Source organism: Chlamydotis macqueenii, chromosome 3 (assembly GCF_036417535.1).
Source record: "Chlamydotis macqueenii isolate bChlMac1 chromosome 3, bChlMac1.mat, whole genome shotgun sequence".
NCBI classification, from domain to species: Eukaryota; Metazoa; Chordata; class Aves; order Otidiformes; family Otididae; genus Chlamydotis; species Chlamydotis macqueenii.
Window position 1 is genome coordinate 33,176,562 of NC_141558.1, and position 26,349 is coordinate 33,202,910.

At 42.5% G+C, this 26,349-nt stretch overlaps 1 protein-coding gene and 1 long non-coding RNA gene across 2 annotated transcripts in view; one reads left to right on the top strand and one right to left on the bottom strand.

Annotated features, from left to right (window-relative positions):
* Positions 1-1,102: 1,102 nt before the first annotated feature.
* Positions 1,103-3,953, bottom strand: LOC147601216 (uncharacterized). The gene is made up of 2 exons (XR_015258159.1): positions 3,837-3,953; positions 1,103-1,912 (listed from the first exon to the last, which is right to left on the bottom strand). It is a non-coding gene; the product is annotated as an uncharacterized LOC147601216 (long non-coding RNA).
* The window catches only part of KCNQ5 (potassium voltage-gated channel subfamily Q member 5), a 297,043-nt gene continuing 274,105 nt past the window's right edge, over positions 3,412-26,349 (top strand). Inside the window, exon 1 of the mRNA XM_086745001.1 lies at positions 3,412-3,767. Coding sequence (XP_086601127.1) covers positions 3,412-3,767 — 356 coding nt within the window. The remainder of the gene's footprint in view (positions 3,768-26,349) is intronic.

Consider the following 26,349-nt stretch of genomic DNA (forward strand, 5'->3'; position numbering starts at 1 on the left):
TTCCACAAGTCAGGATATGTAACATTTGATGTATACACTTTAAAATAGAGGGAGGCAGATTCAGATTAGATATTAGGAAAATTTTTTTTTATAATGCGGCTGGTAGAACACTGGAACACTGGAACAGAGAGGTGGTAGATGCCTCAACCCTGGAAACATTCAAGGCCAGGTTGGATTGGGCTCTGAGCAACCTGATCTGGTTGGAGACACCCCTGCTCCTTGCAGGGAGGTTGGAGTAGATGACCTTTGAAGGTCCCTTCCAACCCAAACTATTCTATGATTCTATGATTTCAAATAATGCAACATGACCTTAAAACGCGTTATTTACAATTTTGGAAGAATACGTTATTGGCGTTTGCCAGGAAGCCCAGGAATGACTACTTCCCAGCTGCACTTTAGCATGCCATCTTCCCTGTCGTGCCTGCAGGTGGGATATGCTGTACCTGCAGCCTCAAGAAGTCAAGATTCCTTGGGATGTTCTTGCCTTGGAGATTTCGTCAAGTATATCTTCTTACTGACACCTGAACCCAGGCTGACCTTGGACTACACGGACACGCTAGAATTTCACACGACTTTCTCTGTGGGTATTATATAGACCAAAGCCAAAATATCAGGGGAATTTGTTGCCGTATAAATCTACGCCCGTGTTTCGCAATAAACTCTTAGAGGACTAGCTTTTCGACATAGCACAGCATAGTACAGGGCAGGCAGCTGCCCGGGTGCTAATGATCTGCTCAGCATTCAATCAGTGTATCATGTCCTGGTTATCTGACGTATTAACAAGTAGGGATTAGACTAATTACCATCAATCTCTTCTCATGATACAAACTTTTTCAAGCATTATTTAATAAATGGGAAACACTTTTGTTCACAGACTGTAAAAATAAAATACTTAATTTGTCACCAAGAGCATTACTTTTGTTTTCTTCTAGCTGTCCTGGCATCTGTGGCTGAGTTTCAGTACTGGTCCATGCTATTTGTGCTCATAGACTTCCTTCCTTACCATTATTTAAATTAATATATTATTTTAAGCGCCACTAGAGGGCACAGAATTATAACAATACTTCTTAGCAGATCACAAAAAGTACATCAGGAACAGGAGTTGAGTTATTTTCGTACTTTATTGACCAAATTCCCAGTTTAAAGCCCTGATCCTGTCAACAGCGATGCACACATGTAGTTCTGCCGCTGCAAGCTGTGCCGCCGCCTGCCCGCAGCAATCAAACGAAGCTTGGGGGTGAGCGCTTGTGGGACAGGGGCCTTGCTGAGCAGCCTGGACCACCTGCTCTCAGCTGAACGAACACAGTTCAGCTTTCTGGAACTTGAGTACCAACCCTCAAATATTTCACTCAAGCGACTAAGGCCAGTGGAGTATAAATCTATGCAGGGTGCAGGAGGCCCAGCTGATGCGAAAGGCACGCTCCACATCTTCAGCTGTGAATGAGTACACAGGGATGGGAAAAATGAAGAGCACAAGCACTTGCATATCAAACCAGGGAAATGCAAACAAGTGGTAAACGAAGGATTAACTAACTCAATTTCCAATTCAAAGAAAGAGGAGTAGCTATGTGCCACTGGAAAGCTTAAATATTAATGGGGTTGCTGTGGATACTTGGATCCACCACTTAACATCTGTTTTGACATGTGTGCTGTTTCTGCCATCCTCCTTATCAGGAGCGTGAGCGGCCACCGTGCTTCACATGTGAGAAAGTTCCTGTTTGAAGCTGCCTGCAGTGGAGGAGGAAGTGCAGCGAAGAAAGCACAAAGATGAAGCTCTTTATGTAAAGACAACTGATCGCGTGGCTCTGGAGACACTGTAGCAGTAGGTCAGTGCTGTTGATGTTTCCATGTTGCACAAGTTGACGTCCACAGCCAGAACATGACATCTACTTCACTGCTTCCTTCTGCTTTTCTGGAAGTCGCAGATGGTGTGTTAAATGAAGGGTTGAGAGCTTGGCCTCTAACTAGCCAGTAAGAAGGAAAAAAAGCCTAGAATTTAATTGAATTTCTGAATGCTTCTATTGATTTTTGTATAACATTAGCGTCCACATTATTACTTCTTCATTAACCCTTCAAGAATTAGCCTCACATTTTCACACTGCGGTCCTCGGGCTTGCAAAGACAGCGACACGCAGCTTATTTTTCACGAAGCCGGTGCTGAAGTCCCCGGGCGCAGGCTCGCCCTCTCCCCCGGGGCAGCGCGGGGCTCCCACGTCTTCCCCCGGAACCCACGGTCTCCCGTGGGGGGCGGCGGACGCTGCCGAGCCCCGGAGAGCGGCACGGGCGGCGTGGGGGGTGGTGGAGGGGGTAACCGGGGGCCTCCCGCCGATCACTTGCAATAAAAGGTGGCTCCGGGCGGGGAGGCGCAGGGCGGCCGCGCCTGCGACGTGGTGGGGCGGAATTTTTTTTTTTTTTTTCCCTCGCAAGCTCACCTTGATGCAGCGGGGAGTTAAAGGCCCGCTCTCGGCAGGGGGAGCTTTGTTTTCTCGGCGCAGCTCGGGCACCGAGCGGCGACACCGCTGCGCTCCGGCCGCACCGCACCGGGGCCGGAGCCCCCGGGGATCGGGGGCGGGAGAGGGAGCCCGCCGGGGAGGGCAGCCCCCGCCGCTGCTGGGATTTGCTCGTTCTCTCGCTCTCTCTCTCTGTGCCGGGGCACGGCGGAAGCGCCGGAGCAGCGTGCCGGGCCGGGCTGCGCCGCCCCCTCGGGGGGACACCGGGCGGCCCCCCTGCGCTGCCCCGCCCGCAGCGAGGTCCCACCGCTGGCCGAACCTCCCCCGCCCCATCGCCGCCGCCGCCGCTGCCACCGGAGACTTAAGGGCAGTTTGGTTACTTTTTCGGACTTAAATGGACATTTCCTGGGAGTGCGTGTAGCCTAGCCCGCGGGCGCCGCGTCCCGCCCGCCCCGCCGCGGGCACCGCCGCTGCCTCCTTTGCCGCTGGCCCACCGGCAGCGCGGCCCTCGCCGACCCGACTTTCTCCGCCGCCGGCAGCGGAGAGCAACAGCTCGCCCGGTCCGAGCGCAGCGGGACAGGCAGCGGGCGGACAGAGGCGCCGCCGAGCCCGCCGCCCGCCGTCCTCGCCCCCGCGGCCTCCCCGCCGGAGCTGCGCGGAGCTGCCCGCCCGCCGCCCCGTCCCGGGCCGCGGAGCCACGCCGGGAGCCGCCGCCCGGGAGGAAAGCGCGCCCGGGGGGGCTCCCGCTCCCTCGCCGGGGCCCCCGCGAAGCTGCCGCAGCCCGGCCCCGCCGCGCCGGGCTCCCAAAGTGGCCCGCGCCCCCGCGCCCCGTGGGCCCCGCCCGGAGACCCTCGGCCCCCGCTGCCGCCTGCGGGCCGCCGCCGCGGGGTGCCTGGCCGCCGCCGCCCGCGCCCTGCTCCGCCGCGGCCCCGGCGCCCGCCCCGGCGCCCGGGGTGATGCCATGCCCCGCAACCACGGCGGCGGGGAGGAGGGCGGCTCCGCGGGGCTCTGGGTGAAGAGCGGCGCGGCGGCGGGGATGAAGGATGTGGAGTCGGGCCGGGGCAGGGCGCTGGCGAGCGCGGCGGCCCGCGGCGACGGCCTGCTGCTCCTGGACACCGGCGGGGCGGCCGCCCCCGCCGGGCTGCGGGAGGGCCGCCGTGGGAAGCACGGGGCCCGCATGAGCCTGCTGGGGAAGCCGCTGTCGTACAGCAGCGGGCCGAGCTGCCGCAGGAACGCCAAGTACCGCCGGCTGCAGAACTACCTGTACAACGTGCTGGAGCGGCCCCGCGGCTGGGCCTTCGTCTACCACGCCTTCGTGTGAGTACCGACCCGCTCCCCCTCTCCCCGTCTCCTCTCGTCCCGTCCCGTCCGGTTCACCACCCGCACCTGTCCCCGGCCGGAGCGGAACCGCACCCCGCGGCGCCCACCCTCCCGTCTCTCCCTCCGCTCCTCGAGCATCGCTCCGCGGGCCGATCCCCGGGGGAGGAGGACAAGCGCCCGGCGAGTCGCGCCGAAACCACCGGGGCGAGCATCGAGCGGAGGCGGGGGAGCCGCCACCTGCTGCGCGGGCGACGGAAAATCCGCGCAGCCCTGTGTGGGAGGTGATAGTAGAAGGAGTTGAGAGGGGAAAGGCTCGGTTCACCCGGGCAGAGAGAGCTCGGTCACCTCCCGGGCGCTTGAGGCCGCCGGTTTGCGCGGGGGAGCTGCGTGGCGCTCCCACAGTGTCCCCCGGGTTGGACGGAGCGGGGGATGCCAGCCGCTCCCGGGACCCTCTCTGCGGCGGCGGGGCGCGGTGGAGACGCCGGCGATACCCCCCGGCATGGGTTTTGCTTCGCGGACACGCGAGCGCTGGGCGGTTTGCACAGCGGAGCCGCGCAGCGCCGTCTCTTCCTCCCGTGTGTTTTCCGAGCGCGCCTGGTTTCCGCCCCGCGGGGCGTGCAGGTGGCGGCGTGGGCCGCCCCGCCGTCCCACGCGTTTGCTCGCCGCGGGATGCCGCGGCCCGGCTGCGCCCACCTGTCGCTCCCAGTGCCGGGGGCCACTCCCGAGGAGGAGAGGGCACGGTGACCGGTCTCTGCCGCCCCCTCCTCCGGTACCCGGCACTGCTGCCGCGGGGCTTTTAGCAAGTGCCTCCTCCGACAGAAAGAGCCGGGGTCTATAACACTCGTCCCGTCGTATCGCTCCGTGGAGAGCGGTGCTGTCACCGCAACTTGTGCCGCTTTGTTTACAGAGGCTGGGCTGGGAGAGCTGCGTGAGGGGGACCCGAGGCTGCCACTGCTTCAAGCATCCCCAGGGTCAGTGGCATTCCTTGGTTCAGCGGCAATCCCCGCTTTTTAGGGGGTCTGACAAAATCCGGGGGAAAAGGCCCCGCTCAAAAGCCTTTCGGGTGGCTGAGCAAGGCGTGCGGTACAGGCTGGCAGGGAGTCCTTCCACTGAGTCCCAGCCATCGATGAAAACGTCTCGATAAATGACAGAGGAAGGATGATAGGCATTACTGTATTGGGGATAGAATACAAGGTATTTCTATGTCTGACTACAGAAAATATACCGTAAATAAACCAGAAGATTTAACGGATATGCTGTAGGTAACTGTATTTCCATGATAGTTGCGGAGATCAAGCTAGCAGTTACAGCAGCTTCGGTAAAAAAAAAGCAACTGTTCCCTGAAAGCTAAAGAGTGCTCCTCTCCCAGCAGCAGGGGAATCCCGAAATCCTACTTTAATAAAAGTTTTTATAAGTGAAAAAATACTTTGCCGAAAACATGGCAGTCCAATTAATAAGATACTTTGTGGATCGATGTATTCCGTAGATCAAAACTGCTGTAGATAACAAGCAGTAGAAACTTACTTAACGTTACATTTTATTCAATAAAAGGATTTGGGGCCACTTAGCAGATCTGCCTATTCTCCCTGTTTTGCTGTGAAAATCAGCTCTTGCAGCTTGAACTTTCTTCTTGGAGGACATTTATTTGGTACATCTTGCTGTTTGGGTTCTTACAGGTGTTATCCTGTGGCGCAGATGGATATTAATTCATGTTGTGAGAACCACCAAAGTATTTATCAGGAATTGTCTTACTGCGGTGCCTGACGTTGCCGTACAAAATCCGTAAATTGTAGTTTTGGACCTTTCTCTTTGAGATCACAATGAAAATCATTCTAACAAGGAGAGCTCAAGTTGGAAATAAAGTTGACAAGTTTAAACCTCAGGGAAAAAAAAAAAAAAAAAAAAAGTAAATTTCCAAACAGAGTGAAGTCATGACACAGCAGCACTGTAAACAAGGAAGATTGCCAGTTGCGTTTAGATAATTGCCTGCATAGAAAGAGTGCCAGTTTTAATTTTTAATTGCAAATGGCAATTTTGGCAGCTGTAAATGCCAACATTATATCTTTTATCTGAGCAGATCTGTGTGAAAGAGCTTGAAACATTGCTGTAATATAAAGGCACCTAGTAATAATATAACCTTTAAGGATCTGTCAGTGCTACAGTGTTTAAGGTATATTTGAGGTTCCATTTGATTTCAGTTTGACAGCCATCCTGATTACCAGTCTATAAATTATTTGAATGTATTTGTATAAGTCTGATTTAATGATTGCCAGATAATATGATAATATTTTTGGTGTTTGAGGCTCATTTTTTTCCAGCCACCTTATCGAGTACACTTGCATCTTGGAAAACGTGTTGTCTTGCAGAACTTAAAAAAAAATAAATAAACGCCAACTATTTGAAAAGTCTTGAAGCAGGGAAGTAGCTTGGAGTTGCAGAGACATTACTACATGCGTGGATTAGATGTCTGCTCCTACCTCTGCTGAGCTATTCTTGACTGCTGTGGAGCCCGTTATAGCTCTGTTACTATTTCTGTTGCAGAGCCATCTATCTGGTGTGAGACCTTCCCTGTAGATCATTGGTCTCCTGAAATGAAGCATGTTCTCATATGCATGTTGAAATAACGCAAGGGTGGTTTCAGAGTTTCAATTTAAAGTCTTCAATCCAGAAGTTTATTTATATTTGCCTGTTTGTTTTTGAAATAAGAAGTGGGAAATTAGGCACCACTTACAAATAAGAACTCATCCCTGCAGTGGTATTTTAATTTCTAATTTCCAGAGGGAAAAACACTTTAGAGCTAAGAATTATGCCCAGTTCGCTCTTCTTTTTTCTTTTTGCCCTTTCAAATAAGAGAAAAAATAGGCCAAGCACCTGAGGAATGAGTGTTGTGACCTACATTCAGAAGTCAAGTGGTTCATTTATTTGCAAATATAAAATTGCCAAATGCTGGAAAAGACAGCTGTTCTGCAAACTTCTGCTACTAGAAGAAGGACTGACTCTTGAGCAAAGGCCTTTGACTTCAGTATAGTTGTGCTGTAGAGCCATAAATTACATGTTTCTTGGCTCCTTTTTGTGCACCTCAGCAGCTCTTTATGTGGAAGCCCCAGTTAAAAATCTAAGATCTTTCCCGCACGTCTTTGAAAAACTGCTTTTCAGATACCACAGTCTTCTGTTCTTCATCATTCAGGAACACAAAAAATATGAACACTTACAAAATCAGAAAAAGAACATTCATACCATTTGTGAGCAATGAGTCAGTAATTTAAACTCCTGCTAGTAAAATATTTATGCCACACCACATCACCTACACATGGAGCATGTGCATATTTAACGTGTGCACGCCTGCATCAAAATGCTCCGATATTGTAACTTTTCAAAAGCATTGTTTTGAGATGTCATGGGATTTCTTTCTGTTGTTGCTGTAGCTGTTTATTTGGATTATTTGAGGTTGTCTGGTTTGATAAAAATGTATAAACCTTGCCTTCGAATGATCAAAGGGGAATTCCAGATTTGTTGCGAATTTAACTCTGGGTTTCATCTTCAGTTGTTATAAGGATTTTGTATTATTTTTATTCTTAATTGACATTCTGAAAAAGAGATGGCATAAGATGTTCAGAAAAAAAATACTGCTCTTTGATACTGTTTATACTGGTAGGATATAATTAGTTGCGTAAGTTTCCTAATTTAACATGTTGGATTTATTTCAGGGATAATAAAGTTTCTGTTTCTTACTGACTTCTTTGTAATATACTCCATGCAAAAGTCTTTAACATCTGTTGTGGGGATATCCTTTGCTTTACAAAGCCACCACCTTTTGCTCTGGAAGCTTCTGAACCACAAATCGCAGGGCTGGATGCGTGCGCAAGGGCAGTATCACTTTGCATGACCTGTATTTGTAGGTTTCCACGGGCATCCTCTGTTGGCCGTTGCTGGAGATAGAAGCTGCTGTGCTGGATGGATTTAAGAGCCTGTATGATGTTCTTCTTGTCCTTTGCATTATTGATGGGAAAAGGCTTAAAAAATTATTTCTGAAAAAAAAGTATAATGATGGTATCAAAGATTTAACTAGCTATTTTAGTTTTCCAGATCTGCTGGAAAGGACATAGCTTACTAATGATCAGGAGGCTATTGAACAGCAGCATCTTTGCCTGTGACCTAACAGCACTGCATCATACTGTGCCATTGGTATAATTAGGGAGATTCCACATTCTGATTAAGAAAACAATAATGTGCAACAGCAAAAATACTTGCTTTTTCCCTTACTATCAGAAAGTAAAAGAAATTATTTTCTCTCTTTATTTTACCCATCTCAATGCATCTAACAAACTAGTTCCAGTGCTCTGTAGGTAGATCTATGGCTTTCCTCTTTTCAAGCATCATTTCAGAGTCAGGATCTGATGTTGTTAGGACAACAATGTATTTTTCTATGCTTTAAAAACCAAATAACAGTATGATATTTACAGTTAACAAATAATAGGGTTGACAACATAAATGATGTGGCAAAGCAAATCTTATTAGGTGCTAAGGAGGTAAAAATTTAAAACTCTTTAACTGTAACACCTAATCTTTAGTAGGCATTTTCTTTCAGAGAGTGACAATGAATGATGGTGGATATTTAGATGCACTTCAGAATAAATCTGCAGTGGTTTGCCATATCTGAGGTGGTCTGCAATTCTATATGTGTGCTTGTTTCTCACTTAAATGTTGTTTGGAAGGGACCTTTGGAAGTCACCCAGTCCATCTGGAAGACACACTTCCCAGTCAGCCTGGCTTTGCCTAGACAAGTCTTAAGCTTCACTGGATGGAGGTTCCACTTCCTCGATGGGTAACCTGCAGGTCTGCAACACCCACCTGTTGTAAAAAAGAGGGCTTTTGGCAGGCGGAAGGAAGGACAGGAGAGCCAACCAGAACCTCTCAAGTGGCAGTTTATGGTCATTGTCCCTTTATGTATCATCTGGCACTAGTAAGAAGAATTTGGCTTTGTTATCCTTGTAATTTCCCTTCAGGTAGCTGTAGGCTGCCAGTAGGTCACCTGTTAGATCACCCTCTTGCCAGACTAAACAAGCTCAGCTCCCTCAACTTCTGTATGTAAGACATAAGCTCAAGGCCCCTGACTGTCTTGATTGCTCTCCTGCATCTCTTCCAGCTTCTGCACATCCCTCTTCAGCTGAGGGGGCGCAACTGGGTGCCATGGTGCGAGGCCACATTGAGTAGAGGAGAAGAACAACTTTCTTCAGACTGTTGGCCCCACTCCTCTAATGTAGTTTTCTGGGGCTTGCATTATATCTGATGAGGGCATGTCATTGGCTTGTACTTAACCTGCTGAGTCCACAGGAACACCAAGGCCCTTTTTGGTGGGGCTGCCACCCAGACAGTAGGTTCCGAGCCTGTCTGGATATGTGGCATTATTCTGCACCAGAAGCAGAGCTCTGCTTTTCTCTTAATTGAACTTCATATGTTTTTATGTTCACGTCCTGTATCTTCTTGTGCTACCTCAGTCGCTACACACTGACCAGAGACGTGGACATACAACAGTCTTTAAAACCACTTGCACTTTCTCTGTGATCAGCAGAGAAGACAAAATGGTCAACAGCACTTCATTTCTCCTCTTTCCCAGTGTTGTTCATCGACAGCAGTCCTCTCCTGGAACACTGTCAAGGGCAAATAAATAACATAAAGCTTCTCTTTTTCACTTGGTTTTTGTTGGAGAGCTGTTGCCCGTCTCAGGATTTTCAGTAGAAGTATTAGGAATGTTTATCATGTGATGTATACTTACTTTAGTAAAATAAAGTTTCACATTTTATTTTTTCGGGCTTGATCTTCTCAGTTTTCTCATTTGTACTGACCCTTGTTTCTGACTCAAGAGTAGTGATCCAGGGGAAACAACTAATTTGCCATGAAAATCAAAACTGATCCTCAGTGTCCTAGAAAGAAGAGAACAAAAGGCTTTCTTTGAGAAAGAAGAGAACAAAAGGCTTTCTTTGAGAAAGAGTCACCAAGACCTGGAGCGGTGAAAGTTCTTGCATGTCTTCTATTTGTCATTAAGTTTATTTGTCAAATGAGACTAGGAATTGTGTATGGGCTTAGGAAGGTGGATAGTATCTTAGATTAGTGTTTGGGTTTCCAATTTTTAAGTGAACGTACAACCTTTACAAGCAGAGTCTTCTCCATCTCTTCCCCATCTTTAAGCAAGAAGTGAGATAAGAGCTTTCTTGATAACTGTCTTTTTGCTGTAATTTTTTCCCTTGTGCAAAAATTGTGCATGAGCTAAAGATCGTTTTTTTTCCCAATACTTTTAAATCTTCTTTTAAAGAAAAATAAAACTCGTGATACCTACAGGCTTGATGTTCCTTCCATGCTCAAAATCTGACTATATTTTTAATAGCTTTCACTGTGTTTTACTGTTGTTGTTTTTAGGTTGATTAAGTTTCCTGAATTGGATGCAAGTACAATTCAACTAATATTTTTGCAATAATTGCAAATAATTTCTAGCATCAAGCAAATGGAATACCAATGATCATTCAGTCATTAATAGTGATTTCCCTATTCATGAGAATAAACATCACTAGTATGTTTACCAATACTCATTAAAATGCAGTGAAATTTTTCATAATAGTTTCAGTGGAAAGGAAAAGCACATGGTTTGTAATGTGATTAATCTTTTTATGGAGAAAATACACAGAAGGAAAAAACTAGACAATGTAAACTCTTGACATTGCAAATAAAGATCATGGCTGTAAGGTAGTTGTTTCTTAATAATTCAGAGGTAAACCGTAATTGCCAAGCTTTTAACATTTTTATATTGTTCATATTTTCATTACCATAAATGTCTGATGAAAATTAATGAAATTTGCCACTGATTTTAATTGAAGTAAAAGTGAGTCTTCTGCACACAAGTCTTCTGCACAGATGGAGTAGAAAGCATAAACAGTGCTATCTAATGAAAAGTCTTTAACATGTATACGTGATAGACATTATTTACTACAGTATTCCTAATGAAGCAGATGTTTATTCTTAAAATAAATTTTGCTTTTTCTCTTTGCAAGCCATTGCCACAACAGAACATGCATTGTTGGCTTTTTTAAATTAAGGCTGGTGTGTGGAGATTCGCTTCTGCCTATGTATTATATAAACTATACTGAGTTAGGGGAAACTTTTTTTTTCCTCTCCTTTCTTATTTTATCTGACAGTTTGGTTTTTTTTAAGTTTAGTTTACAGATTTCCTGTAAGAGAGCAGATGTAGATCACCCAAGGGATTGCCACCACAGGTCAGTTAAGGTAGAAAATTCATCAGCTGTGCAGTTTAGCAATTGCAAAATAATTTCAAGCAGTTGCTGTGCTCATGTGCAAAGTAAACTTCCTTTAAAGATATTAATTGAAAGTTCAAAGACTCTCTTGCAGGTCAGCTGCACTTAATCAAGAAATATTTTCAATTTTCTGTTGCGCATTAGATTTATCTTGTGATAGCTGTCTGAGTTGCAGTGTAATTGCGTTACAGGAAGCTCAGCAAAACGTTCATCACTTTGGGCACTGAAGTGTGGTCTCAGGCAGCGTCTTCTACTTGAAAGACTGTGTGATTACTTCTTAAGAAATACAGTCTGGTCCAGTGATTCAGAGGTGGATGCAGTCCTCCAGCTAGACGTATCTGAATTTCTCTGTTTGGCCTTCACCCAAGAAAATCTTCAAACATAAATGTATGTTCCTTAACAGAGATAGACATAAATATGTATGTAAGCGTTTTCTTGAAGAGTGAGTGATTTTCAAAGGCATGGAGTAACTGCTGCTTCCTTTCATTATTCTATTGTTCATTCAATGGGTAATTCACTTTTTCTCCCCACTTGTACAGAATGAAGTTTAATAAATGAATCATGCTCTTAAACTGATTAGAAATAATGAAGAAAGGAAGTTCTGTACCTGCCCACTTCTTGATTCAAGCAATATATTCCTGTTTGTCTTGGCTTCCTTCTTGCTTTGAGACTCCCTGGTTCGACAAAGCAAACATATTATACCTTTCAAGATCTCTGTAGAGTTTTAATTGTTTTATTGTAGTAATACCTGATATCATATGGTAGCAACAGACTAGTGCCAGGAGTCCAATATGACAAAACCAAGGGAGAAAAATGTTTCTGCTTTGAGGGGAAAAAAATGCTGCTGAATACATTCAGATGCCTTCGTGGTTCACTAGTGGCATAGATTAGAGCATCTGCACACACCCTTTTGAGGTCATTCAGTCAGAAATAGCATCTAACGTCTCCTAGGGCATTAAATTTAATTGCGTTGTACAGCCTAAGCTCATCCATAACCATGGTATCTGAGAATTGCCCATTAGAAGCAAATGCACAAATCTTCCTCTTCCAGGCTCTTCTTGGCAGGAGTGCACTTAAAAGTTACTGCTGGGGCCTTTCTGAATAAGTGAAAGGATCCTGACATACTTGAGAGGGCCTTTTGTGGGAAAATTAAGATGAAATACTGTTTTGGATGTATTTCTGTAAGTAGTGAGGGTAGAAGGCCACTCGTCCTTGCAGGTGAACTTGGAAATGTAGGTCGGTCTCCCCAGTGTTGGTAACCGCCTCTTTCTTTTCAATGGCAAAACTGCCATGTCTTTGGAGAATGACAGGTGATGGCTCCTTTGAAGTCGGCATGGTGAGGCTGGAGAAGTGTCCAGGGCACTGCAACTGAGGCTGGTGAGCAAGTGATGTCCTTTCCCCTCCAGGTGGCCCAGCACCAGAGAAGCATTACCATGCTGCCAGGAAATCACACAGTGAACTCATTGGCTTGAAAAACTCTTGTACATCCCAGAAAGTTATGCTGACTGAGGTTAGAAATAGTCTCTAAAATAATTAGGAGGAAAAAAATATCTATTTCTGCTCTGATCTCTGTGCAGTTGATCCTTTCCTGTAGAGTCAGGGTTTTTTCACATGCATCAGATGAACCATTGCCACAGGAAGGAGCAGTCTTGCTCTTTGGTGCTCTCTGCAAAAGGATGCATATAGGTGACAGGAAATGTAAAGCAGCATGTGAATGAGCTACTCGCAGGTATCTGTGCAATGGGGAGGAAAGAAAAGCCTGTGTTAGCAGTTGGAGGATTTTTCTTAGACGTGTCCCTCAAACCCTTCTGAAGTGCAGTTGGGAGGCAGAACTTAGAATCATGGAATCATTTTGGTTGGAAAAGACCTTTAAGATAATAGAATTCAACCATAAACCTTGCACTGCCAAGTCCACCACTAAACTATGTCTCTAAGCACCACATCTACACGTCTTTTACATACCTCCAAGGATAGTAACTCAATCACTTCCCTGGGCAGCCTGTTCCAATGCATGATAGCCTTTTCTGTGAAGAAAATTTTCCTAATATCCAATCTAAACCTCCGCTGGTGCAGCTGGGGGTCGTTGCCTCGTTGCCTCTCATCCTATCAGTTGTTACTTGGGAAAAGAGACTGACACTCACCTCACTACAACCTGCTTTCAACCTCTTTTTCTCATGCATGTGGTCCTACCTACTCATTTTTACTAGAAATGTTAGTTGAATGTTGTGGGTTTTTTTCAAGGAGCTTCCAGTACACTTCCCATGCAACTATAGTCAGTTGCCGTAAGTATGAATGCTCTCAAGTTATTTATTCAATTGCTAGTCATTTAATCCTTAGATGTTTCTCTCTTTGAGATGTCCTGACTGCACCTGTATACTGATGATGAAGCAAAATTTAGAATAAAAAAGGAACAGCTTTGCTAATGGCTGTGGGTGTTGCAATTTTTTATATAATAGAACAGTTTGTTCAAACAGACATATTTCTTTCCCCTTAAGTTTAGAAACAATAGATTTTATTTGGTGGTTGGAGATAATGTCTGTGAAGAAGTTAGCCTTCCTCAAAGGTCACACTGACTGCTGACTAAACTCGTGATTTGGCTACTGAAAATAATTTGCCGCGATACTGGAACTGAGAGGTTATTGTAGGCAGTGATGATCCTGAATTATAAATAGTCTTTGGAAATAATTTGTATTTTCATCCTGAAAATGCTTGTAGACATACTTTTTAGTGGGATTTTAATAGTTTTAGGCATTTATAGTAATTAGTAGAAATCGTCAAGCTGAGCATTGATAAAAGCTTTATCTTTCAATCAGGGATGTTGGCGAAACCTCGTCTGAATTAGAGCCATGTTTATAAATCTGCTGAAGATTACACTTGAGAAATTCTTCTATGGAGAGAGGAAGGCCTATTCTGAAATCTTCAAAGCTACTACATTATTCATGTGTGGGCACTCCACATGAGATTTTGCTGTTTGCAGATATTATGTTGGGAAAGTTATGGTGAGAGCTTTGTGGAATTGCAGAGGCAGGAGAAGTTAACTAGGTGGGAACAAAATCACTGAAGTGAAGGAGAATTTGTGAATGTCTATTTGGCTGTAACAGTACTTGACTGATACTGAATATTACCTTTGGGTTACAAATGTCTTTGTCTTATATTAATAATGTGGTTTTAATTAACATTTTCCCCTTATATTATCTGCTTTCTGTAGAGAGAAAGCTGAAGTACCAATGTGAATCAATTTATTGGATTTATATATAAATTAAATATGGTATTGATTTTACATTTTTCTTCCATTGAGGTCTTGACCCTGTATATAATGGCAATAGTCAGTCATATTTTTGCTACAACATGAAAATTTTATTCCCTACCTGATTGTGTTTCTGATCGCTTTTCCTTTGGTAAATGCTCGTATAAATCTCCTTGTTGAGACTGAGCCTCAGCCGTTTGTTCCCATGTGGCTCCACTCTTTGCTGGACCTTAGGTCACTTTTTAGCTGCTCTTGTCGGTGGTTTGACAGGAAGGGATGCAGGTGGGTGAGCACAGAGCAGCCCAATCTCTGACCTCCTGCATAGCTACATCGACACTTGGAGGAAAACCTGGGGAGGTGCATCTGAAATTCCACCACTTCTAAATACCCTTTAGCTCAGTGAGAAATGCAATCCTCAGGAACTTTTTCTGCAGGAAAGAATTCAGCCAGTTTTATTCCTGTCCAGAGAATTTCCCTTGAAACCGTAGCTGAGTTAATGATATCCATAAAATATCAAAGATGTCTAAAAATATGATAATATTAGATTAAATGTTGTTATTGCTGCTGTTCATTAATGGAAAAGCTGGAGCTGAAAGACCTATACCAAACTGAAGTGTGATATTACACCAGTAAGTGTCAGAAGAGACGTATTTACTTGGAAAAATCCTTTGTATGATTTCGCTCTCCAGTATTTTTTCATGTGCCCATGTCTGTAAATTACCTCACCACAATGAAAGGTCATGGCATTCTTTTTGGCTTGCCTTTATCACCAGCCTTAGGAGTTAATCATAAATAATATAATGGATAGTTTCTGAAAACTCAGATATATTAAGACAGCGCAGTGACATTTCAGATATGATCTGTATCTGGAAGAGAAAATTAAGTAGCAGAGTGCTCAGTAGCTAAGAAATACAATTTTGTAGAATTTTGATTGTGTTTTTCAGGTTTATTTATCCCTGGCAAACTTGTACTCTTTTTTTTTGTCTTGAGTGTAGAAGAGGCAAATCTCTGTGAAATAAGACTAAAATGAAAACAATCCTGGATGAAAACATGAACAGTTGCAAAGATTTTGAAGTAATTTAGAGAGGAGTCAGTCAAGAGATCTGAAGTGTATTTTGATCTGGGAAATGGGAGAAGTGTATTAGGGAAGTCCACTCATCTCCCAGTACCTACATTCAGCATCCTGCAGTGAACTAGCATTTGCCTTCATCGTAGTCCGGCGTGTACCACGGAGCCTCATCTTATGAACACACAGAGTATCTGCCATACTCAGTATGTTGCGATGGCTCGGTAATAAATTTCTGTCTTTCAGCCTCATCTTTAAACGTGAGGCATGCTGTATAGGGTACATGACGGTGGCAGGTTATGCTGTTCCATGCATGGATCTGTGGATTAAGTTCAAAGTGAGGGCTGCCTTGCCTACCTCTAGAGGGTGTGCAGGTGACAGCAACAAATCACTGCGCGTACAGTTCGTACTGTTTTCTGGCAGGAGGATAAAACTGGTATCTTGCAGTCTGGGGAATTGCTGGTTGCATGTTCTAAAAACTCATTAAAATGTTTAGTTTTATTAAAAACAATAATTAATGCAGATTACTGGAAAATTGTTAAATACTTTGTGAGAAGGATGACACACCCAGCCAGAGCTCTGCAGGATGTCATTCACTGATCCGCAAATGTCTTCCATGTAACAAATGCAGGAGATTCAGGTTCATGATTAAGTAATACCAAGTATTTGTATCAATTTTGTTCCTGGGTGTTCTAGTTACTGATCTAGCTATCTGTCAGCATCTTAGATGCTCTGCAAACAGTGAAAAATCTTCACAGAAGAAATCTGTCTTTTCTCTACGAATAATATGGGAAGGCAACACAAAGGCATTGGTCAGCATTGTAGGCAAGAATGCCAGTTCTCCCCTTAGCTTTTTCTAAATTACCACAGACAGTAGTGTCACTGTCTTTTATTCAGGATGGTATCCCAGGCATCATTGTTGAGATGGACCTTTATCATTCCTGGTATTGTTTCTGTCTACCTAGTATCTCAAAGGTGTGACCTATCTGTCGCCACAGCTCAAACTGTCCCTCAACTCTTGGTATTTAAGTTCTTGCAGCCTCCTTCTGTCTGGACTCAGCATGTTCTGAGTGCTCGTCCCTGTGACTGCATAACCCCTGTCCCTCAGCCCAGTCAGCTCCTCGTACTGCCCAGGGAGAAATGTTTCCCTTAACTTTCACTAGCTGTAAAAAAAAAAAAAAAAATTGTCTAGTTAATTTTTAAAATTACATTTGTTAGTGAATAACAAAAACAGAAAGTCTACTTTGCATGATTCACTAAGTGGAAAAAAGAACACATGAAACTGTTCCTTTCTGGTGGGTCTGACCACCTCGGCAGTATATGACAGAAAAGCTGTTTGTTCAGCAATAAACTACTGATGGCAGAAGACTAATATGGGTGCATGTCTAACTTACTGCAACTAAACGAAACTTCAGTAAACCTCTGACTAAAACCGTGGTGTGGGTTTTTTTCCATTCATTTTTTTGTAGGTCACACTTATTTTGGCAGACGTTGAGCTGTTACATTAGCTGGGAATTCCACTGTGTAACGGTTTTATGAATGTGATATATCACGTGGTTAATGAGAGTTTTATTCCTGCATTATTTGGCTTTGTATGAAGATACTGAGTTAGAGAAATGGATGACTGGTGGAAGAACAAGCAGAATGGCAATGCAGCTTCCCAGCATGTGGCAGGGATACCAGGAGGCAGATGAATTAATGGTTGGAATGATACACCTGGTCTTACAACTTTTTCTGAGACTGGGAGCTAAAAAAGCTGCAGGTATTAAGTGGCTGATAAAGACTAGTAACAACATGGGGAAAATAGTCAATGGGATGCCCTGGGAATTGATGGAAGTCTCATGGGTTCTTTGAAACAGGTCGTTGTCAAAATCCTAGGGCTTGACAAACTTTGCAAAAGGTACACATGAATAGGAGCAGGTATATTTTTATAAAGCTGCTTCTCTCAAAAGAGGCTTCTGCATCTGCATATTTTTGCAGTCTGTAGTATGGAATGAAGATGGACTTAATGCACTTGAGCTAGTTTAAGCAGTTTAAACTGATCATATTGCTGTGATATGATCACTGTGTCTTTTGGGACATTGTACCAAACTTTAAAAGCCTTGTAGAGATTTTGCACAAATTCTTCAAACACAGGAGTAAAAAAGAGTAATTCTGCTTGTGACCTAGGATGAAACAGCAATACAGACCTTTGCAACGGAAAGTCTTACACAGTTTTTCTATCTTACCAGCTAACCTCTAGATGACAGGAGTTTCAAAATTATATATATTGTGTCTAGGTAGGTTGTGTCCACTGTGTCCACTGTTTTGATGCTGCATTGGATCATTCAATACATTGTGTTCATTAAAATAAACCCTAGAATTTGTTGCGCGCACACGTGGACACTGAAGTCTTCTGGTTGTCTTTTGTGTTTGCCTTTTTAGTACCTCAGCGAATGCACTGGGAAAGATAGAAATGTGTGGCCTCTCCGTTCACGCCAACCAAAGAGAATGCACACTTTCCTGAAACCTCACCCTTGTACATGTAGACACCTTTGTCTTCTCCAAAGACAAAGCAAATAAGACTGTCAGGTCTTTTCTCCTGAGGGAAAAAAATCAAACCCATTGGAAAAATTATTATTCCTTTTTTTTTGAGTCTGAAGTGAACTGTTTCTAGATTATTTTTTTTTCCAATGGAAAAGCTTCTTTTTCTTCTTAGCAGATTTCAGGTGTTTTCTAAAAAGCCACTCAAAATTGACATTAGACTTTCCTTTGAGTGGCTTTTTAGCTACTCTGCTAGTCAATTTTTTCTTCCTTTGGTTGTGCCCAGTTGGTTTCCGAAGGGACTAATGATCTTTTCCTACCTCTGCGCTCTCTAATTAACTCAAGTCCTCCCTCACAGAACCATGGAACTGGAACCTAAGGGCTTGCTAATGGTCACCTTTGTAAGAGGACCCCGTGGACATTGCTGAGGTGTGAAGAGAACACAGCTTTTTTTCACAGTGGTTTATTTCCTTTGAAATTTCAGCACCAACCTGGCATTCAGCTCACAGTTTTGGGCTTTCAGAAAACTCTCTGATGCATTCAAGCATGTCGATGTTTATGTGTATGTGTATATATATATATATATATATATAAAAGTGCTGACATACATTGCTGTCCCCATTAATAAAAGCAGAGGACATTATTTATATTTTGTTGAGTCAAACACTAGTACTTTTGGATAGAGAAGTCTTTAGCAGGTGCAAATGGCAGGCCAAACCCTAAAGCTGTTTACTAGCTGTTAATTCCAGACTCAATCCGGAAGCTCTTACTCAAGCGAAATACCAGTGAAGTAACAGGATGCTTTATCTTTCTATTCTTGAATTTTCTAGGAGTGCCGTGTAATTTAAAGAAAATTCTACTTCAGGCTTCTATCGGCCCTGTGTCATTGCTGTCTTGTACAGCCTTGTGAGTGATCAGTTGTACTGAGTACGTTATCTGGTAAATCACCTGGATAACAATATGCTGTAGACAATGTTTTTAGATCTTTGCAATGAATAACAGATATTGTAAGTGGCAAAATACTTTTCCTTGAAAAGTAGCCATAAAAATACTGCTGCAAAAGTAGCCATAGAGTTTGGAAAATGATATGGTACAAAGTAACGTATTTTGCTACATACAATTTTATTCCTTTTTGGAAATGATTGTTCTCTTGCAGGCGTGGAAATCTGGATACGTTCCTAATCTAAAATCAATAGGAAATACTTCAGTTGTTCAAATAACTCTTTAAGATATTTTAGTGTGATAGCTGATTGTATATTATGTTTGCAGCCTTTGTGCAAAGTAGTGTTTGATAGCAGAGTTTGCTTCATAGTGAATATAGATAAAGACTGTTCTTTATATTATCAGTCTAAAATCCCCCATGTATTCATATAATGCAGTTGATGCTAAGTTGCCACATTGCTTGGAATTTATCACCACATTGCTTGGAATTTATTGCCACGTTGCTTGACAGATAGTTATCAACTAAAAGAACTGCTTGCAACTCAAACTCAAGACTTATCACTTCCCATTTAGAAGATGACGTTACAAATTAGTCAGATTACTGAATTAGCAAGGTTGTAAAGATTCTATGAAAAAGCAGCTATTAATGGAAAGTTCTCAATATTGGCATGGATCACTTCCTGGTTTCTCTTCTATGGCAGTTGGACTTGATGATCATTGTAGGTCCCTTCCAACTGAAATAGTCTATTCTATTCTAATTGCTTTTGTCATTGTCTATGTAGGCAGTGCTTATCAATGACTATAATTGCTTTGTATTTTTCAGCCCCATTCTCTTATTGTTACGCTAAATTTTTAACTTTCCTAAAATTTAGGGAGAAAATATGTGAGGATTAATCTACTCTTTTGTTTTGTGCTTTGTCTATCAACTTGGTGCAAGTTGCTAACTATTAATGACTACCCTTGGGGCATGAAAACAAATATCCTAACGTTCTCATGAGGAAATAAATTTTCTTTTGAAATTTCTGGGATGAGATTTGATACAGTTGTTTTACATAATTTGCTTTCATAGTATTGTGAAAAAGAAAGGGTAAATAAAACCAGCTCAACTACACCTTCCATCATGGAGATGTTTCAGAGTGAAGAGATCTGGACGAGCATGTGTTCTTTGAGATCATCTGGTGAATTGCTCGCCTGTCCTGGACCACCACTTGCAAAATACAGCTCCCGAGCTTACCTTTTTAGCTTAAGGTTAATGACAATGTCTCAGCATGAGGTGCTAGTTCAGTCTGCTTTTATACCAGTTCTGTGTTTGCCAGAGACATTAAAGGAATTAAATCTGGCTGGAAGAGTCTGTCTACAGAGTGGGATGATTATCAAGCAAAAACAAACTTGCATTTATAAAGATTTAAAAAGGTGGTAGATAACAGTTGGCAATCAAATATAATCACTGCTTTAGTGCACTTATCCCTATTTTATGTTTAGTCCTGTTCTGTAACATTCGGTTTGGAATAGTTGGTCCTCTGACTCAAATTGCATAAAGTCACAGTTGTGACAGTACCGGGGACAACTACTACTTGAAACTGTTTCCTGTTGTGATCTTCTTCCTTGCAGTGTGGTGCATGCTGATACGTTACAACTTGCTGCTTGTGGTGTTTTATTGCTTAATTTAACCATAGCTTGCATTTCTTATGGTTTGATTGGTTGGCAACGTGTGCAGAAATTCTGAGTCAGATACACCTATTTCTGGATGCCCAGTATAATTACGTGAAGCCCTGAAGCAACACGTTTTGTGTAACTTTCCAGGCACACAAAATGCAGAAATACAAGAGATGGTTTAAAAATTGTTTGGAAAAACAAATAATGCCATTTAACTTTGAGTTATGATTGTACTTGTCCTGATGAGCCTCTTGGTAATGATGAGATTCTGCTTTTTTTTTTTTTCTTTTTTCTTTTTGCCTTTTTTTTTTTTTAAAAAAAAAAGTTATAATTGTAATATATATGAAATATGGCCATTCCTGGAAATGTAGGTGTCCTATATAACCTCAGAGTGGCTATATAGAACCAACATTGTCATTAAATTCCGCAATTTTCTGTTTTCTATACCCCTGTCCTGGGGCATTGCTGTTGCAAGTGAGTTTTGTTCCTGTAGCTTGTGCGGTCTGTCTGGCATGACCACCCTGTGAAGAAGTGCGCTAATTAGTGGTACTGCACTTGGGTGCATGGTGCTGATTTAAAACAGGACTGAAATCAGCAGCTTGTATTACAGGGGACACAGGAATTACTCACTGCTGATAATTTTTGGCTCTTAACAATTGGGTTTGAATCTGTCCCTAGGAGAAGGAAGCCGTTTCACTAGAATCATCGTACTGAAAAGGAAAATTATCTGAGAAACTTTTCCGTATATTTGAAGACTAAGATTCTATTGAGCAGATGAGTGTTAACTGCCTCAAACATGATTATGTGCTTAATTGCTTGTGTGTAAATTATGGAGTGAAATCCTTATGGGTAGTAATTGAGATACACCTGGGAGCAATTAAGTACAGCAGTATGTAATATTGGTTTCCTTCAAAAACAAGAGATATATCAATACTCATGGCACAAAATTGCACACCTCCATGTACTGAAAATATTGCCTCCTAAGAGAACCAGGTAGAATTTAAAGCCATAGAGGAAAAATTCCATTTGTTATGCACTTTTATAAAGAAATCTAGAATCTACTTTTAGTCTTTCTTTAGATTTATCTTTTGAGGTCTACCATTGTTCTGTCTGCATCATTTGAGAGCCGGTGTCCTGCAGCAGCTCTACCCTTGGCTGAGAGAGGGCATGGTTTTCTTGGGGAGGTACCAATAAATGTCTACTGAGGTGTGGCTGTGTGGGAAACCTGGCTTGCCTTTTGCTGCTGTTAAGCTGCTCGTCTGCTCTTGTTGTGATAGTTACTTCAAATATGAGTAGTCAGTCTTGAAGTCTGTAGTGATGTGAATACTAGATTTGGATAACTATGGTTTTATACTTATAGTTAGTTAGGCTTTTTCCCTATAGTGTTATCTTCTTTTAAAAAAAAAAAAAAAAAGATATGGTCTTTTGAGTCTTTTTTATTTCCCCTACTGAAAATCCTTTGCATGTGATTTTTTTTTTCTATGAAACCTTACCATAAGATTAAAAATACTCAATTTAAAATGTGTTTCAAAATTGTATTAAATAGTTAAGACTAGATTATTTAGTTTCTTTTCTTTAAAATACATTCTATAATCCAGTTAAGTAGATAATAATAGTAAATGCATTCCCCAAAATTCCAGTAAATAGCATGGACAACATCTTTAATTACCATGAAAGGAAAAATGAAGTGACATTGGAGACACGAAGAGTGGAAATATAAGCTAAAGCTGAAATTTTGGGAAATTGCTTTGGTATTTTTGGTTTATACCAAATATAAGGGAGGAAATAATTATTAAACCATTCTAAAACCCCTACATGGTAGTTTATTTAAAATAATATTGAAGTGAATGAACATCTATCCTTTGCTATGTAGCTTTTGAAACTGGCATTTCTTCTGTGTTCTAACCTTTCCCGTCCTTTCTGTCTGTTGTTTCTTTCTTTTGACCTGGCAGCCAGATACTGGATAGGTGCTCCAGTGCAATATGAGCATGTTTAACTGTTCCTTAATGTATATGCTGGTTTATTCTTCATGCTAAATGCATACCAGAAGTACCACCAAGTGAATCTATTCCGAAAAAAATGCAGACCCACCTTAACGTACGTCCATACAGTGGACTTAGAGATTTTATACATAAGTATATACGTATGTATGTACAAATGTGCTGTTGAAGGTAGGAGCTCCTGATCTCAAGGTGAAATGATGCAGGCTTTCCCCGTTCCACATCACTTAGGGCTAACTTGTACCAGAGTTGATGGGCTGCATCTGTCCCGTCTTGTACTTGGCCATGGGCCTCTTCTGGGCATTAGGTGGTCATCCTTTAGCCCTTCCATATAGTCCATGGGTTTTTGGGTCCAAACTAGCAAAAAGAATGAGAAAACTGTATTGCAGCCCCCCAGAAAGGTGGTTTTTATAGCACAAAAATTAAATCACATGTTTAATGACCTGTCAAGTAGCCTATGAGCCAGATCTCTGTCCACTTCATCCATCTTGTGTCCTTCTCCCCAAAAATAAAGGGTCATGGGAGCAAACTGTCCTCAAAGACAAAGTGCAAACCAGAGCTGGGGGCTGAACAGCTGAAGTGCTTTTTGTGGAGCCGCCCCGGGCCATCGTGTAGAAGGGGTTTTAAAAAATTCCATCCCAAGTTGCCGTGAAGAGTTGGTTTTCACTGTTTTCCAAATAAAATGTAAAAATATGTGTTAGATAAATGCTGTGCTTCAGTGTTAGCCACTTTGTGTGTTTTTTAAATGTATTGAGCTTCACTTCACTAAGAGGACCTTTTCACCTGGAATTAAAATGCTTTGTGGACTCCTCAACATTCCTGTGAATATGAAGAAAATCAATAACTTCCTTTGATGAAAGTTTAGATGCTTGTGAATCAGTATTTTTTTTTTTCAGGAGAAAGTTTTGCTAAGAATTACCAACAAGCCATTTTCTCCTTTCCACTTTCCCTCTTTTCTTTGCAGATGACCAACATATGGAAAGGCAGTGAGACTCCCACTAGAGATTTCTTGCTGCATTTTTCATGAAGCATTCACAGAGGGAGGCTGATACGCCAAGAGATGAGCTTCTCCAATCTGGTTGGTGCTCTAGCAAGCACAATTCAGTATTAAAAATACAAAGTAGAGTTGGGGAGATGAAAGAAAGGGTGGAGAGAAAGAGTGGAAGTACTGCTGAATACTGGTGAAAAGCATTAGAAGCTGTTAAATGAATTTGGCAAGCTGACACTCACCTTTAACCTTTAATCACCTACTTCTGCCCCTCCAGAAAGGCAAAATTATGTGAAAAAGTTGATGAGTGTGTCTGGGCTGGTTTCTGAAACTTGGTGAGCAACGGCACTCTGCTTTAAAACCATAGGAGTTGTACGTGTTAGCACGTATTTCACCCTTTTTTAGACTCAGACTTCTGTGTTCTTGGTAATACTTTCAGTTTGCATCTGAGTGTTTTCTAGGGCTTCTGCTGTAAGGGAGCCAAGGACCATCCAACCATGCCCTGCGGCAGAGCTTAATAAGCACCATCCCGGCATCGCCGTGCTAGCTGTTCCAGGCTCTACCTTTCATTCCACTGCAGATGTCCCAGAAATATCCAACTAAATGAGATGTTAGTCTTCCATATAGAATCATAGAATCATAGAATGGTTAGGGTTGGAAGGGACCTTCAAAGGTCATCTAGTCCAACCCCTCTACAAAGAGCAGGGACATCTTCAACCAGATCAGGTTGCTCAGAGCCCTGTCCAACCTGACCTTGAATGTTTCCAGGGATGGGTCATCAACCACCTCCCTGGGCAACCTGCATTTTATTTGGTTACTTTTGCCTGAAGCCTCGTATGTCTAAATAATGTTTTAGAAGTGTATTTTATCCCCTAATACACATTAAAAAAAGGTGAGTGACTCCCTTCGTATGTATTTCTTCATATATATTTAACTACATCTTTTCTACCTTGATAGTTTTTTTTTAAAGCCCTCTAATCATAGAGAGCAGTTCAGATAGATACCAAATGCAGCATTTGTGGACTTTATATGAATGTGCAAAATGTTTGAACTGACCAATAATGAGTGTAGTAATATTTTTATGTTTAGTAGTATGATGTAGTATTTTTAACCTGTTTATTTTTATCTGTAGCTGAGATACTTTTAAGATAAAGGAGCCTTTTTGTTTTGTGTCTAATCAGAGGAAAATTCAAAGTTGCTGTACAAGTTAGAAATATTCTTCAGGTTGTTTAACATTTCACAACTCCTTGTTGAGAGAATGCAAATGAAGCACGCCAGTAAGTGAAGACAAGCTGATGTTACACTCTGGTGTTGCTTCTTTTAAATTTGGCTTAAGGCATAAAATAACAGCTTGAGAAGCCAGTGCAACAGCCACTAACTGTTATGATTCATTAAGAGTAGTCACATTTTTAAGCATGAAGGAGCTTTTTGAGTCTATGCTCCTGATATAAAGAAATATTCATAGGAAAATGTGCCCTTAAGTGCGCTTACATTTCCTGCCAGGTGCTGCTGTGACAGTAGTGCAGATTTCTTGGACCAGGAAAAGAAGCTAAAAGCTGTAGGGTTTTTTTTAATGTTATGTTATGAAATACCAATCACGCGTCATTCAGCATTGAGTTCTGGGAAAATAATGTGTTTGTTTGGCAACTTCTGTTATTCCTAACCTTACTAATCTCAGTTAGTAGTTTTTTTTTTTTTCTAGAGGAAAACTACAAGGAAGTGCCACAGGAACCTCTTGATTGTGTTGTATTTCTAGCAGCAATGGAGGCAGATGGCTGACGACTTGCCATACCGCTTTGCTTCGCACTCCTGCTCACCAGTCTGTCCTCCTGTTTGCCTGCTTCCTCAGCTCCCTGTGCTTCCAGCTTGCCATCTTCCATCTGTATTTCTGGACCAGAGTGGTACTGGACCACTCTGCAGCTCGTTGAACAGTAGACAAGCTGAAGCGAAGCCCAGTGAGCAGAGGCATCCATAAGTTTGGTAGCTGAGGATTTGGAGATCCTACCACATTCCTGTGTACTTTAAAAAATTAAATAATTTAGGAAAGATTTTGCACATAATATTTCCCCCAATTCAGTTCAGAATTGAGAAATATTTAAAAAAAAAATTCTGTGGGAATTTTTATGTCTGGTCCAGATCTTGAGTATTTTATAGTTTAAATAAACATCTAAATGTTTTGATTGAAATGAAAATATGCAACATACTGGAAACAGTTTGACCCAGACCATTTCCATAGTTTCTGTATTTGATGTGCGAAGAATGGTCACTATGGAGTTGCTTGGAGCTCCTTGATAACCTTCTGCCCAATATTTCAGGGTGAAAACAATATAAAGGTGACAATACCCTGTGGCATGACTCTTCCCCTACTCCTTATATCTCCTAATGATACCAACTTTCTACACATGTAGAGGGGCAATAAGGCACAGCTGACAACTCTAGGTTGGATATTTTTTTAAACTTAAGGTTAGAAGCTAGTGCTAGATATCACCATTGCTGGTTTTGGACTTTTTGGACTGTGCAGGTTAATTTTTTGTAACATATGAGGCATACAGAAAGTATTGAAATTCAGTGGGAGTGAGTTGTTGAGGCCTCTGAAGTTCCTGGAAGTGACAGGCAAATGAAGAGCAAACTGTCTTGCTGGGCTTGGCAGGATGCGGACATCTCGGGCAGCCCACTCATCAACGACCAGGTATTTCTGCTGCAACTTTTACTGCAATTGAAAAGCAGTTATTGCTGCACATTTTGCAAAGGTATCGGGCAGTCACATGACTTGCTTCATGTTTATTGATTGATTCCAAGGTAATATTGGTTATTCTGTTCTCCAAGTCCCGTTCCTTGCATATAAAGTTA